Here is a 27,642-nt window from a genome sequence, read left to right as displayed (position 1 = left end):
GGAGACCCAGGAAAAGCTGAAAAGCAGCCCTGAGCACAGGTGTGAATGGTGGGTGTGTTCATGTGTGCGCGAATGGTCTGGCCCAGGGGACACATTAGGCAAAGGAAAGCTCTTGTCTCACAGCAGAGCCGAGGCCGGGCAACAGCATGGTGACCCCAGAAATGTCCCTGGATATCTGGACTTCCTCTCTGGGGTCCTTGGTCATGGTGGGCATCTGTCTAGCGCCGAGCTGCTGCTCTCAGATTTGTACAGGATGGTTTCCAAAGCCTGCTTCCTAACAGGGTTTTCTTCTAAGGCAGACAGGATTCTCTCGTTCTGAGATGTGCACTCACGTGTACCTGTGGCTGTGTTCCTGCGTGTGCTGTTTGTGTGTGGGTGATCCATGTGTGCTTGGGGGCATGTACATGTGTGGGGCTTCCCCGAGTTCCGGATGGAGGCTGAGCTAGTACCACTGCACTGACGCTGCCCTGGAAGGACATATCCCACAGCAAAGGACGCGTGTCCCGGGCTGTTCCCGCAAAGCAGGACAGCGCAATTCTTGCGGTGCGGTTTATTTTTGGAAGACAGACAATACAGAACTGGAGCAGCCTTTGGTTTGTTCTCACAAGGCCTTTGCCCTGCCCCCTTCTTTGCCTTTGGTTTTCTGAGATGGGGTCTCACATAGCTTGTGCTGGCACTGGGCTCTTTACCCCACTACCTCAGCCTCCGAATTACTAGGATGATCTGTGTGGAATGCTATGCCTGCTTTATGTGGTGCTGGGGTGGAACCCAGTGTTTCGTGAATGCTAAGCTACACTTCACCAGCGGAGCTACAGACCCAGCCAATTTCCCTTTTAATGGAGAAGTGGATCTTTGTTATCATCAAAGAAAGAAGGTAGCTTTTTATCAAAGTAGTTCAGGATATAGGCCTGCTGACTTTGAAAACCATTCATTCCTCAGCGGCTTTGAACTTTGAGAAAAGATTTATCTTTATGTGTATGAATGCTTTGTCTGCATGTATGTCTCTGTAACACATGTATTCTTGGTCCCCAAGGAGGCAGAAGAGGGCGCTGGATTCTCTGGGAGTTTTAGATGGTTGTGGGGTGCCACGTGGGTTCTGGGCATCAAGCCTGGGTCTCCTCTGGAGGACCCGCAAGAGCTCTTAACTGCGGAGCCATCTCTGCAGCCTCCTCAATGGCTTTTATGTATATAGTGTTTTGCCTGCATGTATGCCTGCACACCACAAGAGGGCACCAGATCTCATTATATATGGTTGTGAGCCACCATGTGGGTGCTGGGAACTGAACTCAAGATCTCTGGAAGAGCAGCCAGTGCTCTTAACCCCTGAGCCATCTCTCCAGTGCCTCAATGGCTTTTAAAACCCAATGTGGAGGCTTGAGCCCCTCAGCATTTCACAGGCCAGCTGAGTTCCCTTTCTACTGCCCAGAGTAGAAATCCTGGGCTCTGGGGCCCTGGGACAGTGCTGCTAGCTGAAGGGAGAAGGCAGGGCACGAGGGGTTGGAGAAGGTGGCTCCAAGGAACAGGAAGCATGTGAGAGTTGTCTCCTCCTGGAAATCTATGCAGACCAGAAAGAAAGAGGCAGAGAGTCACTTTCTCATGTATTGTGGACATTTTATCCCTCGTTCACAACAATGTAATAAACAAATATGATACCTATGCATTTTGCCTAGAAAGTCCCACCAAGCAGGCGTGCCACACTGCCTGGGTGACCTTCCACGTGCTGCGGACAGGGAGAGCTTTGCATAGCGGTCAACACAGCCGGGCAGTAGATCCACGCCTGGGAAGCATAAGTCAGCTCCCAGACCTGGACGTCTTCCTAGAGCATGGACCGCTGTCCTTACCACAGAAAGCTTGTGAAGAGCAAACTTGTAAAAAGAAGTGTACAAAAGGACACATCCATATAACACAGTTGCACCCTGTAGACAAAGCATCCCTTTGAGATTGCCCACAGTCAGAGACGGCAATGGGGAAGAGGAAAAGAAGCTCAGATGTCCGCCCACCCTCACAGCACGCGATCAGAAGAGTTCGTGGTTTGCGTGGCTCCAGAAAGAGCCGGTCCTGTAGTTAGAGGACTCGCTGGTACAGACGCCGCCGGGAGGGGCAGGCCTTGAGGCAAGTTCCGTTTGATTGTCACAATGTTGCTACTCTGAGACAATACATACAAGCAGAGCAGTGCAGCTCTTCTTTGAATCAAGTAACTCCAGTTTAATAGAATACAATGTAGTGCATGTCCGGGCCTCATTCACAGTCTGCCTCTCTCCCAACACCTTTGCAACAGAAGGGACCCAACAAGCTAGGGAGAAAAGAAAACTCCAGACCTGTCAGAACAGAGTTCACAGTTTTGCAGGTCTGTGAAGAGATGATACCACCGTCTCCAGTGGCTGCTCTCAGTGGTTTACTTCTGGAGTGGTTTGTAAGAATGCCACTGTTCCCCTGAATCAACTGATTTCAAATGCCTGTAATAAACTCCGATCCATATGTCCACCCTATCAGTCAAGTTGCTCACCCAAAGCCTGAACTTGCATTTTCAAATCCTGGCCCCTGTAGGCAGGGGTCTGGGGCCTGAGTGTCAGCACCCAACGGACAGCCCCGTGGCAAGACTCTGGGACAAGGCCTAAGGCAGGGCAGGGATACCCTCACCCAGGCCCAGGTGCCTTTGGTGTGGGGCTGGCCTATAGGCCAAAGATGTGTATAGAGAGAAGGCAGGAGGCATCTCAGGTGCGCCATTCTAACCCTGAGCCTCATGACACTGCAGAGGGCTAGAAGTCACACCAAATGGCTAGCACTAAGCGTCACATGCATCTAGCTAGTGGTGGGGTCTGTGTGTGGGACAAACAGCTGAGGTGCAAGTCATCAGGGCTAGAAAGGCTACTTTTGGCTTGTCCTATAAGGTCTCAGGCAGAGACAGGGCAACATGCAGGAAGAACCACTTACTCCATCCTGAACCTGATACAAAGTAGTCCTGGTGGGCATGGATGGTCTCCTGACCTCTCTTGCACTGCATATGAATGTAACCCACTGCAGGGTCTAACCCTGACTTTTCCTGATGGCGTAAAGGCAGGACTTGAGAAGAGACAGAAAAGATTCTCAGGGCAAGGTGCACAAAAACGGGGAGAGGGGAGTCAAGGCATCGTGGAGACACCTTTCTACAAGAAAGAGTTGTTACATTGTTGTGGTGTTATCTAGCAGCCTGCAGAGTCAGAGCTCATCAGACCGTTTCCAAGGAAAGGGCCTTACAGCATCGCAAATGTGACTCATGGATGCAGTCACCAAACACCCACAGATAGCAAGTGGCTTCTTTCTCTGGGTTAAAGGTCTCATCAAGAGGAGTGTCCCTGATCTCTGAACTGCCCACATGCTGACCATTCAGCCTCCCTAACTTATTGTCCCTGCTTCTTGCAGGACGGCCACCAATGAGGATGCTAACACAAAGCCCTCAGAGGGAGCAGCCAAGTCCCTGGATGCTCTGTGTGGATAATCTCCGGGTGGGTACCATGAAACACAACTGGCAGTCAGGAGAATGGCGGCCACAGTTGTAGCTCAGGACAGCTTCAGAGAGGCCTACATGAGGTACATGGTGTAGCCAGGGACCAGGGGTGAGAGACCACCTGAACAGAGGAAAGGTTTATCAGGGAGCTGGCAGGTGCCCTCATGTATCTGGCTCTTGAGCCTGAGTGGTAAGGAGTCCACATCCCAGTCTGAGCTGACGTTGTGGGGTCCCCTCCGCTGGGGAAGCTGAAGTAGGGCCAGTCTAGCAGTCCAGGCCCTTCCTCCCAAGGCCACCAAGCCCTCTAGTTCCAGAATGCCTCTGGCTCCTGAGCCTACTGCTTCTAGCAGGGGCTCCCTAAAGTCTAGCAAGCTGCTACAGCAGCACCTTCAATCTGGATCCAGGCATGACATCAGCCATGCCTGTAGCAGGCATGTGAAGCAGGGTGTGAAGGAAGAAGAGAAGAGCATTATTCTGGGATTTATTAATTTAATAGAAAAATCAAAGAGGCTCTCCTCCCCGTATCCTTCTGAAGCAGATGAAAAGCAAAATCCGACCCCACCAAAACCAAAAAAAAAAAAAACCAAAACCACCCACACCCACATTCCTAGTGTAGTTTGTATTGCTCTCAGAAGCGCTGCATTCGAGATAAGCAGGGGGAGGCCTAGGAGAGCAAAGCCTGCAGCCTGGACTCCTCGGGCCATTCACAAACTGATTTCAAGGCTCAGGGCTTCTGAGGAAGTCAGAGGCATTAGCAAAATGGTGAAGGCTCTGAGCTCTCTTTATCCGGGGCCAGGTGCATGCATGGCAGGCCCACTGGCCTGTTTCCTTCGCATTTGTGAGGTGATGGTGGGTGGGGGAAGGACAGAGACCTCAAGCAGGCAGAAAGGCAGAAGAAAAACCCCATCAGAAAGGAAGCTGGCCCTCAGGAGTGCCCAAGATGGCTCAAGAGCTGGCAGAGGCCAGGGCAGGCAAGCCTTCACCTGGAGGGAGAGAATCAGTGTCTTGGTTTGCTTGACTTAACCCTTCACCCTTACAAGCAGTCGTGATTGTTGCCGCCGCCCAGGAGCGAGAGGAGCAGTCCACAGCCACTCTGTTGTGCACGGATCGCAGAGGCCAGGAGCATCTTCTGTAAAGTGGACAAGCTGCCATGCGGAGTCAGGCCCGGGCTACTGTCAGGCTTCTCCAGGTCTCCTTCTTCCGGTGTGCCCTATTAATCTTCTCTGCCTTCACTCTGAACTCTGGCTGCAGTATGCCAGAAAGAATACCCGGTTTTTCCTTGTTAGAAAACGTGAAATGACTGTAAAGGGACTATGGAAGGTTCCAGACAGAAGGTAAAAGTATATGACGCTGTTTCCCGAGGACCTAGATCTCCCAGAAACCAGGCAGGCCTTCTGCGCTGAGTAAGGAGGGAAATGTGCCTCCAGGGCCAGCCCACTGGACCCTGGCAAGGCACCAAGTGCAGGCAGAGGACCCCTGTTGTCTGCCAGGACAGCTTCTGTCACTGAAGTGGTATTGGGCAACGGTGGATGTGGATGGCAGCCATGACACTTTCCTGGGCAGAGGCAAGAGAGGATGAGGGCAGGGAGAAGCTGCGAGCCAGCCACAGACTAATTTGTAAAAATAAATTCTAATTCTAACAAGCACTAAAGGTGTCTGATTGAGAACAAGGAGGCCTGATGGTGACACCACCTGCTGAAGAGTGTCCCAGGGGAGTCCCACAGGCAGGAGCCCCCAGACACCACAACTTGGAGGTGTGGGGCCCAGGTGCAGGACTTCAGCCTGCTGGCTACAGAGGACGAGGGGGCCATGGACCTGTATGGAGGTGCTGTATGAACTCAGGGATTCCACATTCTGCAGAGTTCTTGGGCGTTCACTTTAAAAAGAGACATAAGGTGCTTAAAACACAGCCTCCAGAGAGGCAGTGCCAACGGTGCTGCAGAGGACGGAGGGGTGGTCTTCAGCCCCTGGGCAGAGCAGGGACAAAGGGGCCAGATCTACATTCAGTGTGTGCTTATCTCTAAGACTTCCTCCCCCTGGCTAGAAGCAGAGGTGCTAAGCAGGGCAGGACAAATGAGCTCTGTAGGAGAAGGATCCAGCTGACCTGCCCCCCAATGAGGACAGCGGCACCCATGAAGAGCCAGTGTTCTGGGGTGCAGGGCACAAGGTGGGGGCCAGGTTAAGTTCCCAAAATAACAAATAAGAAACAAAAGCCTCATTCTAAGTTTAAGAAGGGAGAGCAGCCAAGGCCGCCTCTTGGAGGCAAAGTTCTGGGGGAGCCCCACAGCCCCACCACCTTCCCCAAGCCCGCCTCTGTCCCCGCAGAGGGCCGATGGGACCCTGGGTGCTGGCTGATCATCTTCACCTGGCAGCTGAGTTCTTTGCTCTTGGCTCAAGTTTTGTTAATATTAGTCACCAGTTAATAAGAAAAATAGTCTCTAAGTGTCTCTTTCCCTCGTTCTCGTGTGTTCTGTTTTTAATTGAGTTAATTGGATACCGCGTCAGGTTATAGGTGTTCAATCACAGCATTAATTATTCCTTTTTCTTAAGCTCTTGGTTGCCATAGCTGGAGCCTTTTTCTATCTCGGTCACTCCTATCAGTCTTCGGACTCCGAAGGAAGCTTTAAAGACAAGAGAGAGAAGGTTAGAGGCTAGCCTCATGAGGGCACCCTTGCTGGTCTTGCCATTCCCCACCCCTAATCCCTTCCTCTCAGTGTGCAGCCGCTCTAGAACAGGAAGCCACACTAGAGTGAAAGGAGGGCACAATTTCCACAGCCCAACATGCAGGAGCCTCCCAGGGTCACCATGATAAGCCATCAGCCCTGGGTGGTGGCCCAGTGACCCCAGCATGGGAGCTGGCATATCTGTGCTTTTTTTACCTGCTCCTACAAACCCCAAGAATGTCAGGATGAGGAGTGGGGATCCACTGGCAAAGACACCCAGGACAAAGCTGAAGAGGGGGGACAGTAGGATGGTGGCCCAGCACAGGAAGTTCAGGAGGGTCCACGGCCTTCGGGCAGGCTTGATCGGCTCTCCTGGGAATGTGCCCTTCTGCTTGTACATCTCTTGCAGGGCGTCCTGAGAGTGAAGGGGAGAACAGGAAGTTGAGACTGTCAAATGGGACCCTGATGCAGGAGAAAACTCAGCAATAAAAGCCACTGGCCAAGACACAAGCCACAGAATAAAGCAGACAACACCCTGGTACAGGAGGAGCAGGAACCACTTCCTTGGAGGACCTTCAGTCACTAGTATAGAGGACGTGCCATCTGGACCCAGGAGTTAACTAGGAAACGGCCAGTCAAAGCTGCATGTGGTCACAAGTGGCAGATGGCTGGCTGGTTCAGACCCTAACAGTTACCAAAGCCCAGGCAAGGGATAGCAGCATGGACCTGCTTGGGTGCTGGGCCTGGCCACAATCCACACTCACCTCTCATACCATGGCATCCAGGGACCAAACTCAGAACATTTATCTTGCAGGGCAAGCACTTTTGCCCACTGAGCCATCTTGCTGGCTCCACACCATTCCTATATTGTTTTCCTCCTCCTCCTCCTCCTCCTCCTCCTCCTCCTCCTCCTCCTCCTCCTCCTCCTCCTCCTCCTCTTCCTCCTCCTCCTCTTCATCCTCCTCTTCATCCTCTTCTTTCTTTTTCATTTATTTATTTATTTATTTATTTATTTACTTATTTATTTATTTATTATGTGTTATGTGTACAACATTCTGCTTCCCACACACCAGAAGAGGGCGCCAGATCTCATAGATGGTTGTGAGCCACCATGTGGTTGCTGGGAATTGAACTCAGGACCTCTGGAAGAGCAGTCAGTGCTCTGAACCTCTGAGCCATCTCTCCAGCCCCATCCTCTTCTTTCTTTGTCTTCTTCCTCCTTTGACATGGGATCCTTGGTAACCCAGGTTGGTGTGGAACTCTCCACATAGCTGATACTGGCCTTTAACATCTGCTCCTCCTAAGAGGCTAGGATGTTGGAATAGCAGGCATCAACTGCCACCAGCTACATTTTCATCTTGAGAGGTGTACTATCCTCTCTGTGTGTCTATTTATCTATCTACCATCTATCTAAAACTTAACTGACATGATCGTACATATTTATGGGTCATGGTCTCTAACACACACACACACACACACACACACTGTGTAAGGAACAGAGGCTGGCTGGGCACTACCTCACATCTGTCATCTAATTTGTGTTGAGAATGACTAGAGTCCTCTCCACTGAAGATTCTGAAATCCAGAGTTGCTATCAGCCATGTCAGTAATTCTAACACTGCTCAGCTCTGGGACGTCCCACGCCATCAGCCACACCAGTAATCCTAACACTGCTCAGCTCTGGGACGTCCCACGCCATCAGCCACACCAGTAATCCTAACACCGCTCAGCTATGGGACATCCCACCCTTCCAGTCTTCTACCCTCTACTATGGTGAGACTGGCTTCCATTGGTAAAGGAGCATGGGCTGTGTCCTCCCTTACCTGGCTGGCTTTACTTCTGCACTATTCCTTCATTTCCATCCACGTTGTTCCAAATGGCAAATTTGATATGTAGTGGCTGAACAGTGTTACCCTGTGTTTTACACATCATATTTTCTTTTCTTTTTATTTCTCTTCGTTTTGTTGTTGTTATTGGTTTTTCTTTCTTGAGGCAGGGTTTCTCTGTGTAGCCCTGGTTGTCACGGAACTTGCTCTGTAGGCCAGGCTGGCCTTGAATTTGGATATCTGCTTGCCTCTGCCTTCTGAGCCCTGGGATTAAAGGCGTGCACCACCACCATCCAGCTTCATCATAGTATCTTTATTTGTCCATCAGAGGGTGGGGGGACTTCTACTGTGAACAGCACTGAGGTAATGCTGGCTGCAGGTACCTTTGGCTCTCAAATTAAGTTTTCTCCTGACAAGTCCCCATAGGAGGACTTCAGGGTCCGATGGTAGTTTAACTCCTAGAGTTTGATTTTGTTTGGATTTCTCTTTCAGCGAGTTCATTTTGGGTATGTGGAAATACCTTTTGGACATTGGTTCTGTACCCTGAAACTTTAGGGAATTTTCCAGTTCTAACATTTTGGCAGTTCTGACTTTTGTGAAATGGAAAGTCGTGCTGTCTGAGGCCAAAGCCGCCTTTCCAATGTGGACTTCCTTCACCTCCTTCTCTTCCTAAGTCCTGTGACGACATCTAGTGCTATGCTGGATAAGGATGCCTCGACAGACAGACAGATAGATAGACAGATGTGCTGAACCCCAGGACTCTTCCATCAGGATGATGAGTCTGTGGCACATGGTCTGAGCTGTGTGAGCCAAGAACCTTTTACACCTCCTTTGGTGGCAAAGGAGATGGGCAATACGTTACCCAGGTTTCCAAACAGGTGCACATGAAGCCAGTAAAACCAACCTCATATGATTTTGATTCCATTTGTTGGTTGTTGTCTTATTTTTGTTAATACTAATTCCATTGTTTTGTTTAATCAGTCTTGACCAGAGTTTTTTATTTTATTAATTTTTTTTTTGAGATAGGGCCTCACCATGTCCAACCTTGGATTTCCTGAATGCTGGCCTTAACCCTCAAACCTCTGTCTCCTGAGTGCTGGGATCAAAAGTGTGCTCCTCTACACCTGGCTCCTTCTTTATTATTTATTTAACGTGCATTGGTGTCTGCCTGCATGTATGTCTGTGTGAAGGTGTTAGATCTTGGTGTTACAAACAGTTGTGAGCTGCCATGTGAGGGCTGGAGATTGAACCTGGGTCCTCTGAAAGAGCAGCCAGTGCTCTTAACCTCTGAGCCATCTCTCCAGCCCCTTTGTTAATATTCTTGAGAAAAGCGTTTGGTATACAGTGGGAACCTGATACACGGTAAGCACTGTACACACAGGGCACAGCCCACAGCACCGCTCTGCTGGCAGGCTGATTTTGTTCTCCACTTGCCCCAGACCTTTCTGCTGCTTCGTTCTCTCTTCTGAAGGCCTTCTTGTCTCCACTCTCATCGTTACATGCTCATTCATTCTGTATCTGCTACTTCTCAAGTCCCTCCGAGGACTTTGATTGTCCTGCCAGGCATTGGCAAGGCTTTGCTGCCATGGACATTTTGTCTTGTGGTAGCTTGCAGCTGGCCTTCACCTGGGTCCCATCTGTACAAACCCTGAACAGTCTGCCTCTGGCATCACCTCCTCCAGTTGTGCACGGGTCTCCCTCAGCAATCTGAGGGAGCTCTCTGTATACCACTTTCTATTCCAGTGTCTCCATCTTCTGGAACTGAGGGTGAGCCAAGACAGTCACCAGGGCAACGCTCTCCAGCATGAAGGAGGAGGTGGGTGGGAACAAGTTCAGCCTTCCCTAGGTTGACTTCCTAGAAGGTGGGGCCTCTAGGGTGGTAGCATGGGTCACTGTAGTCACTATATAGTAACACTTGTCACACGCAGTCACTATATAGTCTACCACCTTATAGTCCTGTGCAAAGTCACATCTCACCATCTGATCCCATGGGGCTACAAATCAGGACTTTGGGGGAAACCAGCAAACACTAGCAGAGTGTGTATCATCAGCATAGGTCCCTTCCCCTCAGGTCTCGCTCTCTTTCCTCCTTGGTCTCTGGATCTCCCTTACTTCCTTGGGAGCTGCTCGAAGCACTGGTAAGGACTGTTTCCTGCAGGCTTTTCTGATCATCTGATTTCCAACAATGCTGAAATGGACACCTATTGTCTCAGGAAGTGAGCATAGAATAAGCATGCACTTTGGAGTGAACTGGACACGTGGGCCCCATGACATAAATATGCTGTTGTAAATCTGGGGGTTGTCCGCAACATAGGCACATTATTGCAAATCTGGGTGATGTCTGTTACACTCATAAAACTTCTTAAAAAGGCCATCAACACAGTCTCACACGTGGAACACTGTGCAAGGCTTCTGCACAGCTGTGCACACCAAGCACCGGGCCAGATGTCACTCTTCATTGGAGGGCTAACTTCTCAAATTTTAAGAAAAAGAGAAGAATCTAATGCAGGTGAGAACCACCAGTGCTTGTTGATGTGGGATTCATCTCTGCATGCTGTGAATATTCTTTATTGACATTGGTTAATAAAGAAGCTGCTTGTGGCCAATGGCTTAACAGAATAAAACTAGGCAGGAAAACTAAACTGAATGCCGGGAGAAAGAAGGTGGAGTCGGTAGAAGTCATGTAGCCACTGTGTAAGCCACAGTCACATGGCAATACACAGATTAATAAAAATGGTTAATTTAAGATATAAGAGTTAGCCAGAAATACGCTTAAGGTATTGGCCAAACAGTATTGCAATTAATACAGATTTCTGTGTGATTATTTTGGACATCTGGATGGCTGGGAAATGAACAAGTTAGCCCTGCCCCCAACAGAGAAGCATGCAGCACCTGCCTATCCTCCTTACCACCCCGCCTGCTTTGGAGGCAGAAGATGGGCAAGCAGGAGCCTTTACCTTCTCCTGGTACAGCTTGTGAAGCCACTGGGCTGCGTCGTTCTCATCTGTGGGGATGTCTTCCAGGGGGAACCTCCTGTCGTGTCAAGAAGATTAAGAGCAACGTGAGAGAAGGGAAAACTGCTCGTGGTTGGGAGGGAGCGAGTGAAACCAGCAGGCAACAAAGTAAGTCTTGGTGGTCAGCCGACACACTGGAACCTTCTGGGCTCCCACGAGGGCTAAAAGATGCCTCTATATCCGGGGACCCTTTGAACTACCTTTGAGCACGCCTTGACTTCCCCATAGGGTGATTGCAGTGGCCTTGGTCTCTCCTAACACAGTCACCGTTGTAGATAATCAAGACAAGGTCTGGGGCCTTTGACCTTGACTGTCACCCTCACTGGGCTGAGGGAGACTGGGAGATGAAGAAAGCACACTCTGGGCAAGTCTATGACACTGCTTCCAGAGAGGTCTCTGACCTGACCATTTGTTGAATCCATTGATGGATTTAATTTTGAATAACTTTTGGGAGGCCCTGTAACTGTGCAAGGCCCCTGGCCGGGGTGTGCCTCTAAAAGGTATATACTGGCCCCCTCCTGTCATTCTCTCTGCTTCCTGACCACCACGAGGTAAGCAGCTTGGTTCTGCACAAATGCTCCCCACCCCTGATATCTGAATCTCACCTTAACCCCCACAATAATGGAGCCAGATGACCATGGTCTGAACTCTGACACTAGGAACTAAAACTCAGGTTGTTTATGCAGAAGTGACCAATACAAGGTGAGTTGAAGTGCCCAGAAAGGAGCGAGGGAGGGGAGAGAGAGGAAGGAACAGAGGAGGAGGGAGGGAGAGAGACAAGCAGAAGTCAGCCAGGGAGAGACAGACAGGGACAGACACTGCTCCTGGGTTAAAGACTCTATAAGGCCAATTAAACAAACTTCAAGACTATGGAGAGTTCAATGTTGCAGACTACAGCCAAATTTTCGGTCTCTTACAAAGCCATCCACTGCCTACCCTGTGTCTGATCTAACATCCTGGAAACTGTCAAAAGCTAACAATATATTCTAAGCAGATGACCAATGGCTAAGATGCCATGAGCTAGCCTCCGAGACCTGGAGTAGTCCCTTGCTCTACCTGTGGCTCCTATCATGCATGTGATAAATACTTCCTAACTTTCTCTGTTCTGTAACTAATAATAATATCACATAACTACTTCCACAGTGGGAAACAGCATTTGGAGGAGACTTCAATGTGTGGTTTGGGGCCATGGTCACTCATACCTGACTCTAAAGCAAACCGCCTCTTATTCCCTTTGAGATAATTGTTGAATTATCTCAGTTCTAGAAATAATCAGGCTAGCTAAAAAATAGAACAATTATATTTTTCTTTATTATAAGGGGCAAACTCACGAAACAGGAATGAGAAGTCTGAGCTCAGCTGTGTTGAGCAGGAACCACAGAGACAGAGAGCACACCTGGGCCGCATTTTCTCCAGGTACCCAGAAAGTCACGCCCTAACTTGGTCCCACCTCTTAAAGATAATTGGCTAACAAAGATTCCCCATCAAATAACATTTTGTTAGACACGTGGATCACTGCTTCAAGACAAAACTACATATCCCAGGAAGGAAAAGTATTCAACATTGGGAAATTTTAATCTCAGCTTACAATAAATGTTTCCATGTGGACCCTGAGCTGTCTGAACCCCTATTCTTGGAGTCTGTTGGTAAACAAACAGGTGGCTGCCTAGCAACTACAGGTGAAGCCTTTCCCAGTCACATGGCTCAGCCCCTGCTGTGGAATCCAATCAGACTGTGAATAAACAGAGAGTATGATCTACACAGAGAAGTGTATGGAGACTTTTCCATCACTTTTCCACTGGAGACCGGGAAGAGATAGAAATGCCGTGCCCATGCCCCGCAGCTCACAGGGCAGGTCTGGGAGATGAAATTCTGCCACATATGGAAAGCACATATCCTCGCCTTCTAGAAGCATCTGATGGCAATGAGCATCATTGCTCCCAGAGGAGCATCTCAACTACTGTGCTTGACTTGAAATCACAGGCTGAGAGAGTGATGCTGAGCCACTTGTGGGGACAGTCAGCTAGGACTCTGTCACCTAAGAGTAAGTGTTTGCGTCATAAGCTTCTTTAAAAAGTTAGGCCCAAGCTGGGCTCATGGTTTTAATTCCAGCACTCAGGAGCCTGGTCTGCACAGTGAGTTCCAGGGTAGCCAGGGCTACACAGAGAAACTCTGTCTCAAAAAGCAAAAGGCAAGACCCAGAGCTGGGTGTGGTGGCCCACACCTTTAATCCCAGCACTTGGGAAGCAGAGACAGGTTCCTGGCCAGCCTGGTCTACATGTCAGGTTCTAGGCCAGCCAAGCCTACATAGTGAGACCCCATCTCAAAACATAACTATTATTGGAAGGAAGGAAGAGGAAAAAAGAAAGAAGGAGGAAGGAAAGAAAGGAAGAAAAGAAGGGAGGAAGGAAGGAAGGAAGGAAGGAAGGAAGGAAGGAAGGAAGGAAGGAAGGAAGGAAACTAGACCCATTGGCATATTCTTGTAATGCCAGAACTTGGGACGTGGAGCAAGGGAATCAGGTGCACCAGGCCAGCCTCACAGGGAGGTCCTGCTTTCCACAGGGAACTGCAGTACTTCACAATGCCCAGGAGGTGGCAGAGAGCACACAAGACTAGAGTGATCAGCACCCTCATGGAGACACATCCCATGTCCCCAGGTGACATGGGAACTCCTAGGCATTCTTGCACCCTCTGCATGCTGTGTTTTCTGGTGTGCCACATGCTTCACACCCTAGAGTTCCCTTTGTTTCACTACTCTTGTACGCTGAAGTCATTATGAAGTCACATGGGGACACTTAAACACTGTGAGTCTGTGCAGTCACCAAGAAGACTGCTGGAAGAATGGGGGGTATAGACACAAGGTGGCTACACGAGACAGGTGCTTTGCATCCAGGGGGTCGAGGGAGGCCACAGTTTCATCTGTTTAATGTTTTAAGACTTCATTTGCTGGATGTAAAGGGAACTATGAGTAAGGGGGAAGGGCTGTGATGAGCATGGCTCTGGCTTGGGGGGCCCTCACAGTGGCCCGCGGTTCTTTCTTCCAGAGAGAAAAGCCACAGGAAATGCCCACAGCCTGAGACAGATCTGTGCATTTAAAGTAAGGTCCTTGGGGGCTGCGGCTGTGTAAGCTGTTAGGGACCTTTCCACCTCAGCACACACACCCAGCAGAGTACCACCGCAGGCTCAGAGCCACATCAGGGGGAGAGGCAAGAGTATCTGAGCAGACAAAATTTAAGCCTCTGCCTTCCAAGGGCTCCATCCACGTGTGGGGGAGGAATTGTCACAGTCAGTGGGTGTAGCTGGGGGGGGGGACCTCCTACAGCAAGAAGGCTATAAGGCTTAGACCTCCTTCATGTCTCTCCCTGGTGTGTGTGTGTGTGTGAGTGTGTGTGTGTGAGTGTGTGTGTGTGAGTGTGTGAGACTGTGAGACACCACATACACATTCACACTACCATATACATTATGAAAGAAGTAAAAATAAAAGCAAACGCTGACAAGACGCATGTAGATGAGGTCCCGCTGGCTTCCCTCTCTTGGCAGCTACAGCTTGAGCTCTAGTTACCCTGAATTTCCATGGAAGTACTCCACATCCCAAGGCTAACATGGGCATGCCAGCACAGAGAGCAGAGGGCCCTTGAGGGTACACACATGCAGGCTTGCCCTGTCACAGCTTCTAGAGTGCTATCACCCTCAAGGGAGGCTGAGGTAAGGCCCTTAGACGTGACTACAGGGGCATTCTGGATGATGGGAAGGGCATATCTGTGCAAAGTCCATGGTCAAGGGCAGACCAGCCAAGGCCTCTGTGAGCTCTTGAGATGCCCACTGGAATATAGCTGGACTCAGCTACAGAAATATCACAGAGGAAGTATCAGAGATGGAGGAGGCCTCCTAGTCATAGCTTGGTGTCCCTGTGGGGGCACTTCAGCTCGATGGTTGGCTGGGCAGCAAGAGGGGCTGGATGAGTGGGACCTGGAGCAGTTAAGCCAGGGACAGAAGTGTGACTGACCTCTGAGGGGCTCACTTCTGGACATGACCAGATTCTCAATCATTGTCATCTACCCTAGCGCTATGGTTTTGGTCTCTGCTGTCTCTTGAAGACTATGAATTAGCAGCTTGGTCTCCAAGGAGGCCCTACTTTAAAAAAAAAGTGGGGCCCAGTGGGAGGCCCTGGGTCATGGCCATCCCTGGAGGGGTCAGCACCTTGGTCCTTCCTCTTTTACCAACTGGCCGATGAGGCAATTGCTATAATCAGTCTTGTGTTGTGTTCCTGCCATTATGTGCTGACCCCACACTGGACCAAAGCAACAGACTCAACCATAGACTGAAACTAAGTTTCTTCTAAGTTGATTGTCTCAGGTGTTTGTTACAGTGCTAGGAAGCTAACTAACACACCTGGCATTGGAAGCCACCTAAGGCCCAGGGTTAATCACCACAGTCCCTTGGCGTCAATAGTGGGCTGGACCCTTGCTGGAAGATGAACAACATGAAGGAGAGAATTAGGCTCACTTGCTGACTCCAATCCAGGGCAAGTTCCCAGGGCAGGATACAGGGTCCTGAACCTCAGTTCAAAGCCCAGGAGAAAAAAGCAACAAGCTCTTTGCTTACGTTCACAGTCTTATTTCTGGAAGCTCCCACACAGTGTAATTTGTAACCAATATGAGCTCAAGTCTGCTTAGAAAAACCAAGCGCAGGTGTCAAACTGAAGCGATTTTGGGTGGATTATTTCCTCAGGAGACACAGAGAAGAACATCACCTTGGCCTGGCCATGGCCCCAGTCAACACTGAGACATGACTGTACCCACCCTGTCTAAGGCAGGCTGCCGTGTGTGAGGTCTCAGAGCAGGCAGTTCCATTGGGTCCTGACAGTGTATGTGTCTAAGAAGATGACCAAGCAGTTCCTGAAGGCGCCATCACCTGGGCTCTGAAGAGCAGGCAGGGCCTTCCCCAATCAGAACTCCCTGGGGATGCCCAAGCCACTATCTAGAAGTTACCAAGCCAGATCAGAGCCACCTGGTGACAGTCCCACTCTACCGGGGGCTGTGCAGGAGGTGCCATGTCACTGGCTGAAAGTGAGAGACCAGAGGTTAACATCAGTTCACTAGACCGTGTGACTGGGAGAGCAACTGACAGTGGCGGGAGGTGGGACAGAGCTTTCCTCAGAGAGACATACACGGTGTCCGCTGAGACTGAGAGACAGACAAGAAACAACCCTCACACTGATCAGGGGAACACAGCTGGGGACACTAGGGGCTCTGGTGTTGCCTTCTTTGTCCCACACCCTCAGGAGTACTGCGGAGGGTCAGCCTCGTCAGGGTGCTCACCTCACACACATGTCCGCCTCATATTTCTTCCCATAGAGGATTCCCAGCAGGGATGGGTTCTTACTACTCCTGAAGTTCAGGGTCACGTCGTAGATGGCTCCAGCTGTGGGGAGGAGGCAGGACCAGTGAGAGATGGATGACGGGAGACACTCTACAGTAGTGACATCACCACCAAGCAGAAAAGTCACTTTTACACTGGGTCTGCCCCTCGACATGCAGAGCGGGGATGGAGGGGCGACGAGCTTCACTCCCGGCTGGCTGCGGAGTGCTCAGACCCTCTCTGCTGATGGTTCCTGCGTGCCCAGTGCTCTTCGGCCCTTTCTGTGGCTTCCCTAACTCCTCCCAGGTGAAGCAGACATCTCTGATCTGACTTCTTCTTCCCATGGCTTGCAGTATTTACTGTGTTACTTTGACAGTTTTCGACTAAGCATCATTTTATCACCCGCAAAGAGCTGCAAGATCTGAAAACAGTAACTCCTACTTCCTCCTCCCCCCTAGGCTTTGCGTGTATCTTACTCTTTATAGTTTGTATACTTTCTAAAACACAGGCTTACGTAGCCTAGGCTGGCCTCAAACTATGTTGCTGAGGATAACCTCGAATTTATACAGTCAAAAGTGATCTTCCAACCCTGATTTCATCTCCTGAGTACAGGCCTGTGCCACAATATCCAGGTTTATGGGGTTCAAGGACATAGGACCTCATGTATTCTAGGTAAGTCTTCTACCAACTGAGCAATATCCCTGGCTCCATTTAACTTCTTGCTGCATAACAGTAGCCTTGAAGGTAGTGGCAGACTCCAGTTTCTCACCATGGGTCCCGGTCTCCTACCTGTCCCCCGGAGGCACTGGACCGCAGTGGTAAAACCCTTGGTCCGGGGCAGTAGATGGTACTTGAGTGGCGGCAGCCCCTTGGAGGTAGCCACCTCCATGCTGATGCGGTGCTTGGTCTCTGTGAAGCGTGTTCCTTCGCAGTAGAGGAGAAACTAGGTACAGAATGAACGTAGGGTAGGGAGAGGCAAGAGGGTTATTCCAGGCCAGCAGGGAAGGAACCAGAGCCCTGCCAGGCAAGGCCCCTAACATTCTGGGTCTCACACGCTACAGCAGCATAGCACAGGCTGCTGGGTGCACAGAGAACGGAAGCACAGAATCATCCAGCGACAAGCATGTGGTGTCATTGAAGTGGCATTTTATTCTAGGGCTGCGATCTGCACTCCCGTCACACAAATGAATGCATACAGAACGGTTTTTCTGAAAGAACTATCCAGAAGAAGAGAAACCTGAAGGTGTCTCTGAGCAGCGCCTTTACCAGAAGACAGAGCATCTGTTGTCCCTGAGAAATGTGAACTAAGAGGCCAGGTTTCCAAGAGTAGACAAGAAAGATGAGATTTGTTATGGCTCTCCCATCTCCCTGCACCCTAGGAGGGTGTGTGCCAAAGTTAGGCTTGTAGCAGAGGGAACAGAAGAAAACTATGTCCCAGGGAAGGCGCCAAGTCTGAAAGGTCAGGTGAGATGGTCTTGTGGGCACATGTATGCACAGATGTGTGTGTTAGACTGGCTGGCCAGTGAATCTCAGGGGGTTGCTTGTCTCCACCTCCCTAGCACTAGGATTATTCGCATGCGCACCACAGTCTGGCTTTTCTGTTTGGGTGCTGGGGCTCAGACTCAGTTTCTTATTCTTGTGTGGCAAACACTTTACCAAATGAGCCATTTCCCCAGCCAGAGATCCTACAATGTATGACTTGGGCCATGGCATACACACAGGAGGACTGAGTTGCCCCCCTTGGCCACTGCCATCTCATGGTACATGCAGCACACTCACCCACATGCATTCTGGGTAGTCCGCCAAGCGCTTCAGCCCCTCTTTGACAATGTCCCGGTCTTCCTCCCACTTCCTTTTGCAGAATACGATCTCCAGAAAGTACCACGTCCAGCCGATGAGAGGCACGCACAGCAGCTCCCTCTTAGCCAGCACCTTGGAGCTCTGCAGGGAGCAGGGAGACCAGTGGCATCTGTCAGAGGTGGGGAGGGCCTGGCCGGAAGCCCTGACAGCCACCCCAGGGGCTCAGGCTTTTCTTTTCCTGGTTCAAAGCATTTGCCATAAACAGGATCCTGGCTTATGGATCAGCACACCTCGAGCACACTCGGGGAGGGGACCTCAGAAACTGTTCAGGAGTCAAATTTTGGGAGGAGGGCAGGTGCACCAGGATATGGAGGATAACACCTCAGTTCCAGGTCCCTTTTCTGACCTCCATTTTCCTGCCATGAGTTAGGGGCTTTGGCTGCACTGAAATCCCTGTCCCTCTTCGTGTCGTTTAAATTCATCGGAGGCCACTCAGCTAACTGCAATTATTCATTTGGTCTTGAGTGGAATCCTCTGGAAGGTGAAAGGTGCTGACAAGGAATGAAGTCACAGCTAGTCCCAAGAATAGGCAGGAAACTCAAGAGGGTGCCACACGGGGAAGACACACACCCCATCTCACTATTAAGGGGGCAAGTCAAGAAACCTCCAAGGGACAAGCCTCTACAGTCCTGGGAGCTTCAGATCCCAGAGGTTTCCTCCTAGGGCCCTATTTCACCATTACTCATCCAGACCCTCCCCGAACCCCCTGGGAGTCACCCCCAGACCCCATTGCTCACCCCCAGCCCTTCCCTGACCCAATCGCTCACCCCCAGCACGCCAAACCGCTCACACATGGTCCACCCACAGAGGAAGTCGATCTCGAAGTTGTGGTTAAGGATGACAACTGCGTGCTCCTTCCCAAAGCGGTCCACGGTGGCCTGGTCGGTGAAGAGAGTGCACTCCGTGCAGGACCACCACTCCAGGAGCATGACCAGCTCTGCGGGAGGGCGGGGTCAGCACTGCGAGATGCCTGCCCAGCGCCCCCCTCTTAGGTCTCCGCAGGCTCTGGGAGTGCAGTCTGAGGGCCACTTCCATTTTCATCTGCAGGGGAGCTTCCTCCTAGAGCTGAGCTCCCAGGGCTCCTGCTTCTAAGCTTCCCCAAATCACAGCTGTGTAGTCTAACGGGAGCTGGGTGGTGGCAGACAGAGGAAGCAGGGCCTGTCAGACCTAAACGGACCCCACTGCCTCAGTGCGCAGCCACCGTGGCACTAGTTTGCTCATGCGGAAGGAGGGGGGCTGTGTCCTCACTGACAGGCAAGGAGAACACCTGCAGGGCTGTGGAATTAGCAGTTGGAAAGTGATGATAAGGTGGATATGTTGACTCTTTTGCCTACAACTTTCTCTGGTGTAAGCTGTGGTTCATACTCAGTGTTGCTCACCCCAGGCCTAAGGAAAAGCTCAGATGAGATCTACTGCTGCCCAGGAGGCTGTAGGACCCCCAAAGGCATGGAACGGTGCGTGGCCAGGAGTGTGGAGTGTACTCAGTACTTGACCCAGCATCTCCACCACAACACAGAACTGAGCTTTCCCTGCCTGCAACTCATAGGCCAGTGGCAGATTCAGGATGGACCAGGATCGTAGTATCGCCTGTCCCCTCTGGAAGATTTAAGGGAAACACATGTTCACTTTCATAAGAAGGTCAGGGCCAGACAGTTCCATGTTAAGAACTTTGCATGTGTTTGTTCAGGAAAGAATCTGGACATAAATGAGTTCTGGTGGGAAGTACAAGATGGCAGGCAGGCGTCCCACGTGCACCCCATGGTCTCCAGTGGGAATCACACCACGGAGACCAGGCATCTGAGGAGCGTGGACCAGGATAAAACTGCCACCTGAAGGATGGTCACAGGAAGATCCATACTTCTGACTCTGGCCACTGCTCTGAGAGAATCCCAGAGTCCTCTGCAAAGAACTGTCTGCTGGGGATGGAGCCAGCGAACACTGCCTGCCTCAAACATGGAACCCACAAGCAGGGTGAGGCCTCGGGGGCATGGGAACTCTCACCCAGAGGGATGCCAAATGGCATAGGTGCTTTAGAACACGGCAGAGGTAGGGTCCTTAATGTTTTCCAAACACATCAGCACATAGCCAGATGGGCATCCCATGCGTGTGCCTGAGAGCCACACGTGTCCACACAAGACACACACAGCGGTGGCTCTGCCACTAGAGAGTGGTGACAGTCATCACCCTGCAGCCCAGCACAGGGTACCACCCAGTCACAACACAGGTTGAAGCTCTGAGCACCAGCACCCAGAGAGTCCCCAAGGACGTGCTCTTCAGTCACCAGGGCAGGGCCCTGAGAACTGGTGTCCTCACTGTGCTTCTCTGCCCTTCCCAGGGGCTGCAGTCGGGGAGTCTCAGCGGGACACGTGCTGTTCTGGCTTCAGAGTGCTACTAGATGCGGGAGGCTATGATTTAGTGTTTCTCTGTAAACATTTGTGTGGCCTTGTCACCCGGTCACACAAGCACAACAGCATTATGTGTGGATGTGGGATTCCTAGTTCGCCCTTTGTGAAACAGCTGTCCCCTTTTGAGTCAAACTGAGGAGGGGACTCGGGCAGAGTGTTGTCACTGATGGGGAGGGCATAAAGGTGCAGAGCCTGGAGACACACTTCCCTGTGAGATGGCACATGCCCTCTGCTGTGGCCGTGACACATAACAGGCGCCATCCTATACCCACTCCGGGCACGGCAGTCCCTTCCTACCTCTGTCCCTGCTGTGACAGCCAGGCATAAACAGCAGCATACTGAATACTTATTTGTGTATCTGATTTTTTTAAACTTAGAAATGCAGTTGGAGGGCTGGAGAGATGGCTCAGAGGTTAAGAGCATGGGCTGCTCTTCTGGAGGTCCTGAGTTCAATTCCCAGCAACCACATGGTGGCTCACAACCATCTGTAATGAGATCTGGCGCCCTCTTCTGGCTTTCAGGCATACATGGAGGCCGAATACTGTGTACATAATAAATAAATAAATCTTTTAAAAAAGAATATGGTGGTGATCGACTTTTTTTAAAAAAAAAAAAAGAAAAGAAATGCAATTGGAAGAAGGTTCTCTGGTACAGAAAGACCACTCATTTTCTCGGTGTCCGTGTGGACCCCCTGTAGAGAGGTATGGTCGGTACTAGCCTCGACAGGACAACCTGGTGAGCTTTGGGTCCATATGACAAGACAAGACGAAGATGCCGCGGGGAGTGCACATCTACAGAACTCTCAAAGCTGTATTCTTACTCTGCAGAGCAACTGAGTCAACCTGGCTTCCTGTAAACTGCAGGTAGTCATACCCAGGTCAGTGCCGCTCCCGGTGCACAGGCTGTGAGTAAGTGGCTGTCTCTCCAGGTTTCTCACAGAAATGCGCTCTCATGCACTAGTGCATCTGACAGTTTGTGGCAACATGCACACACTCGTGACTAAGGGCACTCTTGTTTTTTCCCCGTGCACTGTGATGTGAGCAGGCAGAGAGGGCCATGTGACACTGTGCTGGAGTGGAGGCTGGCTCTCAGCTCACTGAAACTACTCTCCTTGTTTTTGCTGGTTTGCAAGCACACAGTGAAAGTCTAGTGACACAGCCCACTATGGAAATACCATGCACTTGGCAAGTCACATGGCCTGCTATGGAAATACGGTGTGGTTGAGAGTAGTAAGGCTACTCTGGACACCTGTTCACGGGGCTCCTGGGAGGGTGTGACCTCAGGGAGGACTGAACTTCACCTAGCTCTATTCTGGGATGGAGAGTCAGGTGTGGCCCTGTCCTTACTGCCCCTTGAGAACCCTGGCAGGAGACTCTTCCCTTTCCCACTGGAGAAGAACCTTTGCACAATGCCTGTGGGAGGAGACACTTACGGCTCCAGAGCGAGTAGGCCAGGCGGCAGTTGATGCGGCGGTATAGCTGCTTGCTGATGGGCCAGAGGGCCAGTGTGCACAGCTGGGTGAAGTTGATAACCAACCCACTCACCACAAAGACGAAGCCAATGAGCAGGTGCACCACAAACTGGGTCTTCAGGTAGGCAAGCAGGCCCATGGTCGCTGCTCAGGGGCGGGCGCACGGTCCTTCACTGAGAACAGCCGTCCTGAAAGCACAGGGCGCAATCAACGGTCAGTGGATGCAGGGACTCGGCATAGGCTGTGGCCTGGTAAGCACAGTCCTCATTCAGAGCCCTGGGGAGGAGCTGCCCTGTGCCTGGCTCAGAGAGAGGCTCCTCCAGAAAGCTGAGGAACTACATTGTCTATGTGCATCTCACATCACACACTACCACCACACACACACGCACGATGGCTTTCTGAGGCTGGACTGTTAGCAGGATGGCCAGCTATCAGGCCCTAAGGACATGTACACAGCAGGTCTCGCTCTTGTGATAGAAACTGGACCTCGTGTTGTGTCGGGAGCCTCAGCTCCAGCCAGATCTCCAGGTAACCAAAGCCTGTGGCAGCTTAACTGTTACTGTAAGAACATCCCAAACCACTTGGCTAAGTCACCTGGTTCTGGAGAAATTAGTTAAACCAGAAGTAGAAGATGAATGCATTGCCTGAAAGGGCAAAACCAGAACAGGGATAACAAGAATAACTCTCAGACACACTGTGCTCCAGGGCCCGGTACAAACACTTCTCACCACAACTTGTCATTGGTCATGAAACCCCATAGCAGATGTTCTTAGGACTGTGTGGAAGAGGTGAGTGACCAGCAGCAGGAATACTGAATGGTCTGTTCAGGGTCACTCTCGGACCAGCAGGAAGAGATTTTATTGTGGACTTTGAGGCTTAACTCTAAGCTCACATCCCAAGAGCAGTTTCCCCACAGGCAGGGCCTCGGGCCATGTGCAACACTACAGCTCCCTCCCACACAGTCCAGGATGGATCTGCACAGACCTCAAGATACAAGGGGTCAGAGTCTCCACAGTCATCCCTGGCACTAGCCTCGCTGTGACAGCTCTGAGCCAGCAGTCCCAGGAAAGGGACAGCCCTCACCATCCCATGCTCATGTCATGTCTCGCCCATTGGTTTTGTGGCTTTCCAAGGAGATGCGCAGGCCCGTGTCACACCTCCAACCCCACAGTCAGGGCCCCAGAAACAGACCATGATTTTTCATAATGAACTTCAGTAAGGTCTTACACACAGTCACAACTCACTCAATTTTGGGTGGCAAGTTTCAATGGCCAGGCAGCCACCACCACTACACATGAGTCATTTAGGCTGGTCCCACCCAGACCCTGGTTGTGCTCATCTCTACTCTGACAGCTTGACTTTTATTCTTTTCCAAGGTGTAGAATGGCAGAATTTGGACCCAGATGGCTTGGCGTCACACTGCTGAGCCTGACCCTGCCAGCATGCAACAGCAATTCCAGCGTCCACTTCTAAGTCCTCAGCTGTCCTTTACCTGATGAACCTGGGGTGTCAGGCTGCAGGGGACCAGGGTGAAGGAGCCACACTTGTTTGTGCTCCAGGCTGTAAGGATGGTTTTCTTGGAGCAACCTTCTCTAGCAACCATCCCTGTGCTGCACAGTGGTGGCTTCCTGCTCTACTGTAGGAGTCTAGAAGAAGCAGAGAGCTTGTGCAGGATCCCAAGTGAGCCCACACCCCCCTCCATACCCATCCCTGTAGTGCACTGCCACCTACCGCATGCACTTCGGATCTCTGGTGTTTCATGGTCAAGGTCCCTGGTCTAATCAGACCTGGCAGGGGCAGATGGACATAGCCAAATGCTAGCTTGGAGATCAGTTCAGGTCCAGAGACCACTACTCTATGTCTTAACCTGACATCTGCCTACCTGCTGGGTTACCCACACAGGACTATCTACCACAGTGTCCCACAGGCCGCATGTGCTTGCTGCAGACCGCTGACCTCAATTGTCACTCTCTACTCCCTAAACATCCCAAAGACAGACACAGGGCATGCTTTCTCAATGCTGGCCACGCGCCGTTCCCAGGACTGCTTCCTTACTGCTTTTTTGACTTCAGTGCTATATACAAGAATGCCACTCAGTCTTCACACCAGCTCCTGTCTGCTCTGTTCTTGGCTGCCAAGATTCTGGTCCATGTAAGTGTGGGGAAGGGTCTGGACTCAGTGACCAGAGCATTGTTGGCCCAGGTGCCTTCAAAACAAGTATTTGTTATTTTAAGGCAGGGTCTCACTATGTAGCCCTGGTTAGCCTAGAACTCATAGAGATCCACCTGCCTTTGCCTCCAGTGTTGGGAACCGCCATGCCCAGCACAATGCAAGTTTTAAAAAGTTTTGTGTCCTCAGACTATTTCAAGTTGACACCTATATTTCAAACCCAAGTTTAAATATGCAGAGTGTATAGAATCTGGCATGCTATAAATTCCAACTTTTTAAGGTAAACTTTTAATCTTCTAAACGCAAATCATATCTTTGCTGAGATATCTGTGGCTCAGGGCTCAGCAGGACACTGAACTAGCCCACTGCACACAAGGAGGGCCTTCCCTGATCATCTGCCCGATTGCCTCCTCACTAGAAATGAATTGAGTCACTCCCAGTGGTAAACTCCCAGGACCTCAGAATGTGGCGGTACTGAGAGACAGGGGCTCACAAAGTGACAAAGGCTGTTGATTCTGAACTGATCGCCCATGTGCTCGGTGGAGAAGAATGAAGGCACCAGCTCTGCCAGCAACTGAACCAAACTTCGGGCCTTATCTCCAGAGTTCTGAGCCCTATATCCCACTGCACAGCCCAAGGTCTGTACACTCATGCTTCTCACAAATACACAGGCTTCTTGGCTCCCTGACCTGAGATCTGGGAACCCTGCAGGTCCCTTCTCACAGTCAACTTCCTGGTCACAGTCAATTCTCATCTTCCCATTCTCTGGGAGCCTCTTCATCATCCTTGGTCCCTTAGCCCTGCTTCCCTAAGGACCACTTCCCAGGATGCCCTCTTATCTGTCAGAGCACTGTCTCTCCAGAGATACCAGACACACACTGCCTGGCTGAGGGGTAGAGGTCTTTCGGAGAGCCAGGCTGGCACTCAGCAGAAGGGTTGGCAGAGGAAAGACACTAAAATGTGGAAAATGGGCTACTTGTGATGTTCCGGACAGGAGACTCAGTCACAAGATAAGACATTTGCACGGGAGTTCAGTGATCAAATTCCAGTTAACAGGACCGACACTGCTCTCACCTTTCCTCCCTCCCTCTTGTCCCATTCATTCACATTCATTTTCCATCACCACTGCCCATCCCCAAGCCGGTCCTATGTGCAGCAGGATGGTGGACTGTGTGAATGGCTGGACCAAGGGCATTCCCTGTATACCTTCCCTGTCTTGTTTTGTATGGGTTGAACTCAGCTGGTCCAGAATCCACAGATGCTAGAGAATTACTAAGAGAAATGAGTAATGGGGATAAATAAATGTCCCCACAAATGGGGACATGAGGCAGCAGAGACAGGAGAGAACCTCAAACTGTCTTAATTCAGGTGTAACACTCACTGCTCATAACAGCCAAGGATGAAAATACAAAGTCCCACCCTTCTGAGTGGCCAAGTGGGTATGGAAGAGCAGAGCATGCTCAGGGCAGTGGCCCAGAGAGCGCTCACCACCCCCACCTCACAACAGGTGTGACAGTGGCTTCATGGCCACAGACTGTATAAGCACTGGTGAGGAGCTGAAAGGGACATGGAAGGGACCGACTGAGTGCTGGTGGCAGCTGACCAAGAGGGCTGCACTGTCAAGTTTTGGAGTGTCGCTGGGGGCAGACCTGTACCTCACCACAAGGAACCTCTGTTCTTCAGGGTGTTTGACCAGAATGGATAGGAAATAAATACAACCCAAGGGACAAACCAATCCTTGGGTGAGTTCATCATCAGACCATCCGGTCTCTCCGCAAGATGGGAGACAGAGTGTGAGTCCTTGCCTGGCCGCCCAGCTTCTGGAGAAAAATATGTCTACCTGTGGTGAAGGAAGGGCTGCCATCAGCACCACTTGCTCTACCCGGCCAAGCACTGTCACACTCAGCAAGACTACAGGGTGTTGAGCAGAGGTAGTACAGCACAGAATCCAAGATGGCAGGGGCATTGTATGCTTCTGGAAGCTCTGGGTCCTGGTAGCTTTGCTCATCCTGGTTAGTGTCATGCATTGGTTGCATGGAGCTCTACCAAAGCCAAGCAGCAACTCTGCTGTCTCCCAAGCATGACCTTGTGGCCAAGTTGCCTTTAGGGCAGGCAGGAAGGAGGGAGCTAGAATTCCCAGGGCCAGAGGTTTCCTTTACAGTAAATAGGGTGAGGCCTTATAGGCCTTCACAGGCAGACAAAGACAAGCCAGCCCCTCATGTGACCAGCCTACAGGACATAGCTGTGAACAACGCACCCACATGGGACACAGGACGGTGCAGGTAAAATGCATTGAGCAACAGAAAATCCAACTGAGTAAGGCCACACACAGCAGGCTGCAGGGGATCTCTCTGAGCATGCTCTGAGTCAGTCCACACTGCTGCTCCTCAGAGGTGGGCTGACCTCTGGCCCAGGACCTAGGCAGGCTTCCCGAGTAGCAATGGCGTTTATAACCCCAGGATTGCCTTCAGAGACCTTGTAGCTGGCTGTCAACCACTGGCCATTAAACGGGGATGCTTGGGTCTGTCTATTGGACGATAAGCCCAACCCAGCCCAGGTCACTAGACCACAATCTTGGGGTAACTCAGTGAAGAGGAACTATTCCAGGGTGACCAGAGCCCCCAGATAAGCCCAGATGAAGCTGCTGACCCACATAAGCACGGTGGAGTGGGTGTGGTCTTAGATTGCTTAGGCACACCATAAGCCATTTCAGCACATAAGCTGCTTATAAACATGACTGCAGCCTAATTACAATAGACAAAGCTCCTGCCTCCTCGGAACAAACTGAATCCACAGTTCCTCGCAAACAACCAGGAAAGAGATCCAAGAGACTGAAAAGGTGCCACAGCTACGAAGCCTGTCACCTGCAGCTCAGCCTGGCCACATCATACACAGACACAGACCAAGAACAGACCAGCAGGTTGAGGCTTCAGGAACAAGGTGCAATGCCACCCTTTTGTACTGAGCGGGCAACCCACAGCCATGGTCTGTACCTCAGTGTCTGAGCTAGAGCACAGCCACGGGCCATGTGAGGGCTCTCACACAGCATCTCACACTGGCCTCCCAGGCTCCAGCGGGCTTAGGTTTCTCCAGGATTTAGACAAGTTTAAAAAGTAACAAAATTCACCTTTAAACCATGGCTGAGTTCATGGGGATCTTGTAGCATTATATTTTCTTGACTAATGGATTAAAGGGTACAATTAAATGTCACACAGCAGCCCTCCAATTCCTGATAGCACCTGGCAGCTGGGGACAGAGAGTAGGCAGTACAGCAGCATATATCCTGGTCCCGGGAACAGAGCCCAGCCCGACACCAAAACACAGGCTGCATTCCTCTCCTCCTGTTACAGGGGCCCGGAGGACATGTGATCCAGTTCTAGCTAGTG

At 51.0% G+C, this 27,642-nt stretch overlaps 1 protein-coding gene across 6 annotated transcripts in view; it reads right to left on the bottom strand.

Moving 5' to 3' along the window:
- Positions 1–2,181: 2,181 nt before the first annotated feature.
- Positions 2,182–27,642, bottom strand: part of Agpat3 (1-acylglycerol-3-phosphate O-acyltransferase 3) — a 75,825-nt gene continuing 50,364 nt past the window's right edge. For all 6 annotated transcript variants that reach the window (XM_050139966.1, XM_050139976.1, XM_050140003.1 and 3 more), the window contains 8 exons: positions 22,049–22,275; positions 18,979–19,148; positions 18,131–18,292; positions 17,141–17,294; positions 16,312–16,414; positions 10,934–11,009; positions 6,367–6,565; positions 2,182–6,108 (listed from right to left, as the gene is read on the bottom strand). In XM_050139966.1, the coding sequence (XP_049995923.1) occupies positions 6,020–6,108; positions 6,367–6,565; positions 10,934–11,009; positions 16,312–16,414; positions 17,141–17,294; positions 18,131–18,292; positions 18,979–19,148; positions 22,049–22,226 (1,131 nt within the window). In that variant the 5' untranslated portion in view covers positions 22,227–22,275 and the 3' untranslated portion in view covers positions 2,182–6,019. The remainder of the gene's footprint in view (positions 6,109–6,366; positions 6,566–10,933; positions 11,010–16,311; positions 16,415–17,140; positions 17,295–18,130; positions 18,293–18,978; positions 19,149–22,048; positions 22,276–27,642) is intronic.

Source organism: Alexandromys fortis, unplaced genomic scaffold (assembly GCF_014885135.2).
Source record: "Alexandromys fortis isolate MF-2015 unplaced genomic scaffold, M_Fortis_MF-2015_v1.1 scaffold_9, whole genome shotgun sequence".
NCBI classification, from domain to species: Eukaryota; Metazoa; Chordata; class Mammalia; order Rodentia; family Cricetidae; genus Alexandromys; species Alexandromys fortis.
This window is presented reverse-complemented; position numbering and strand designations above follow the sequence as displayed.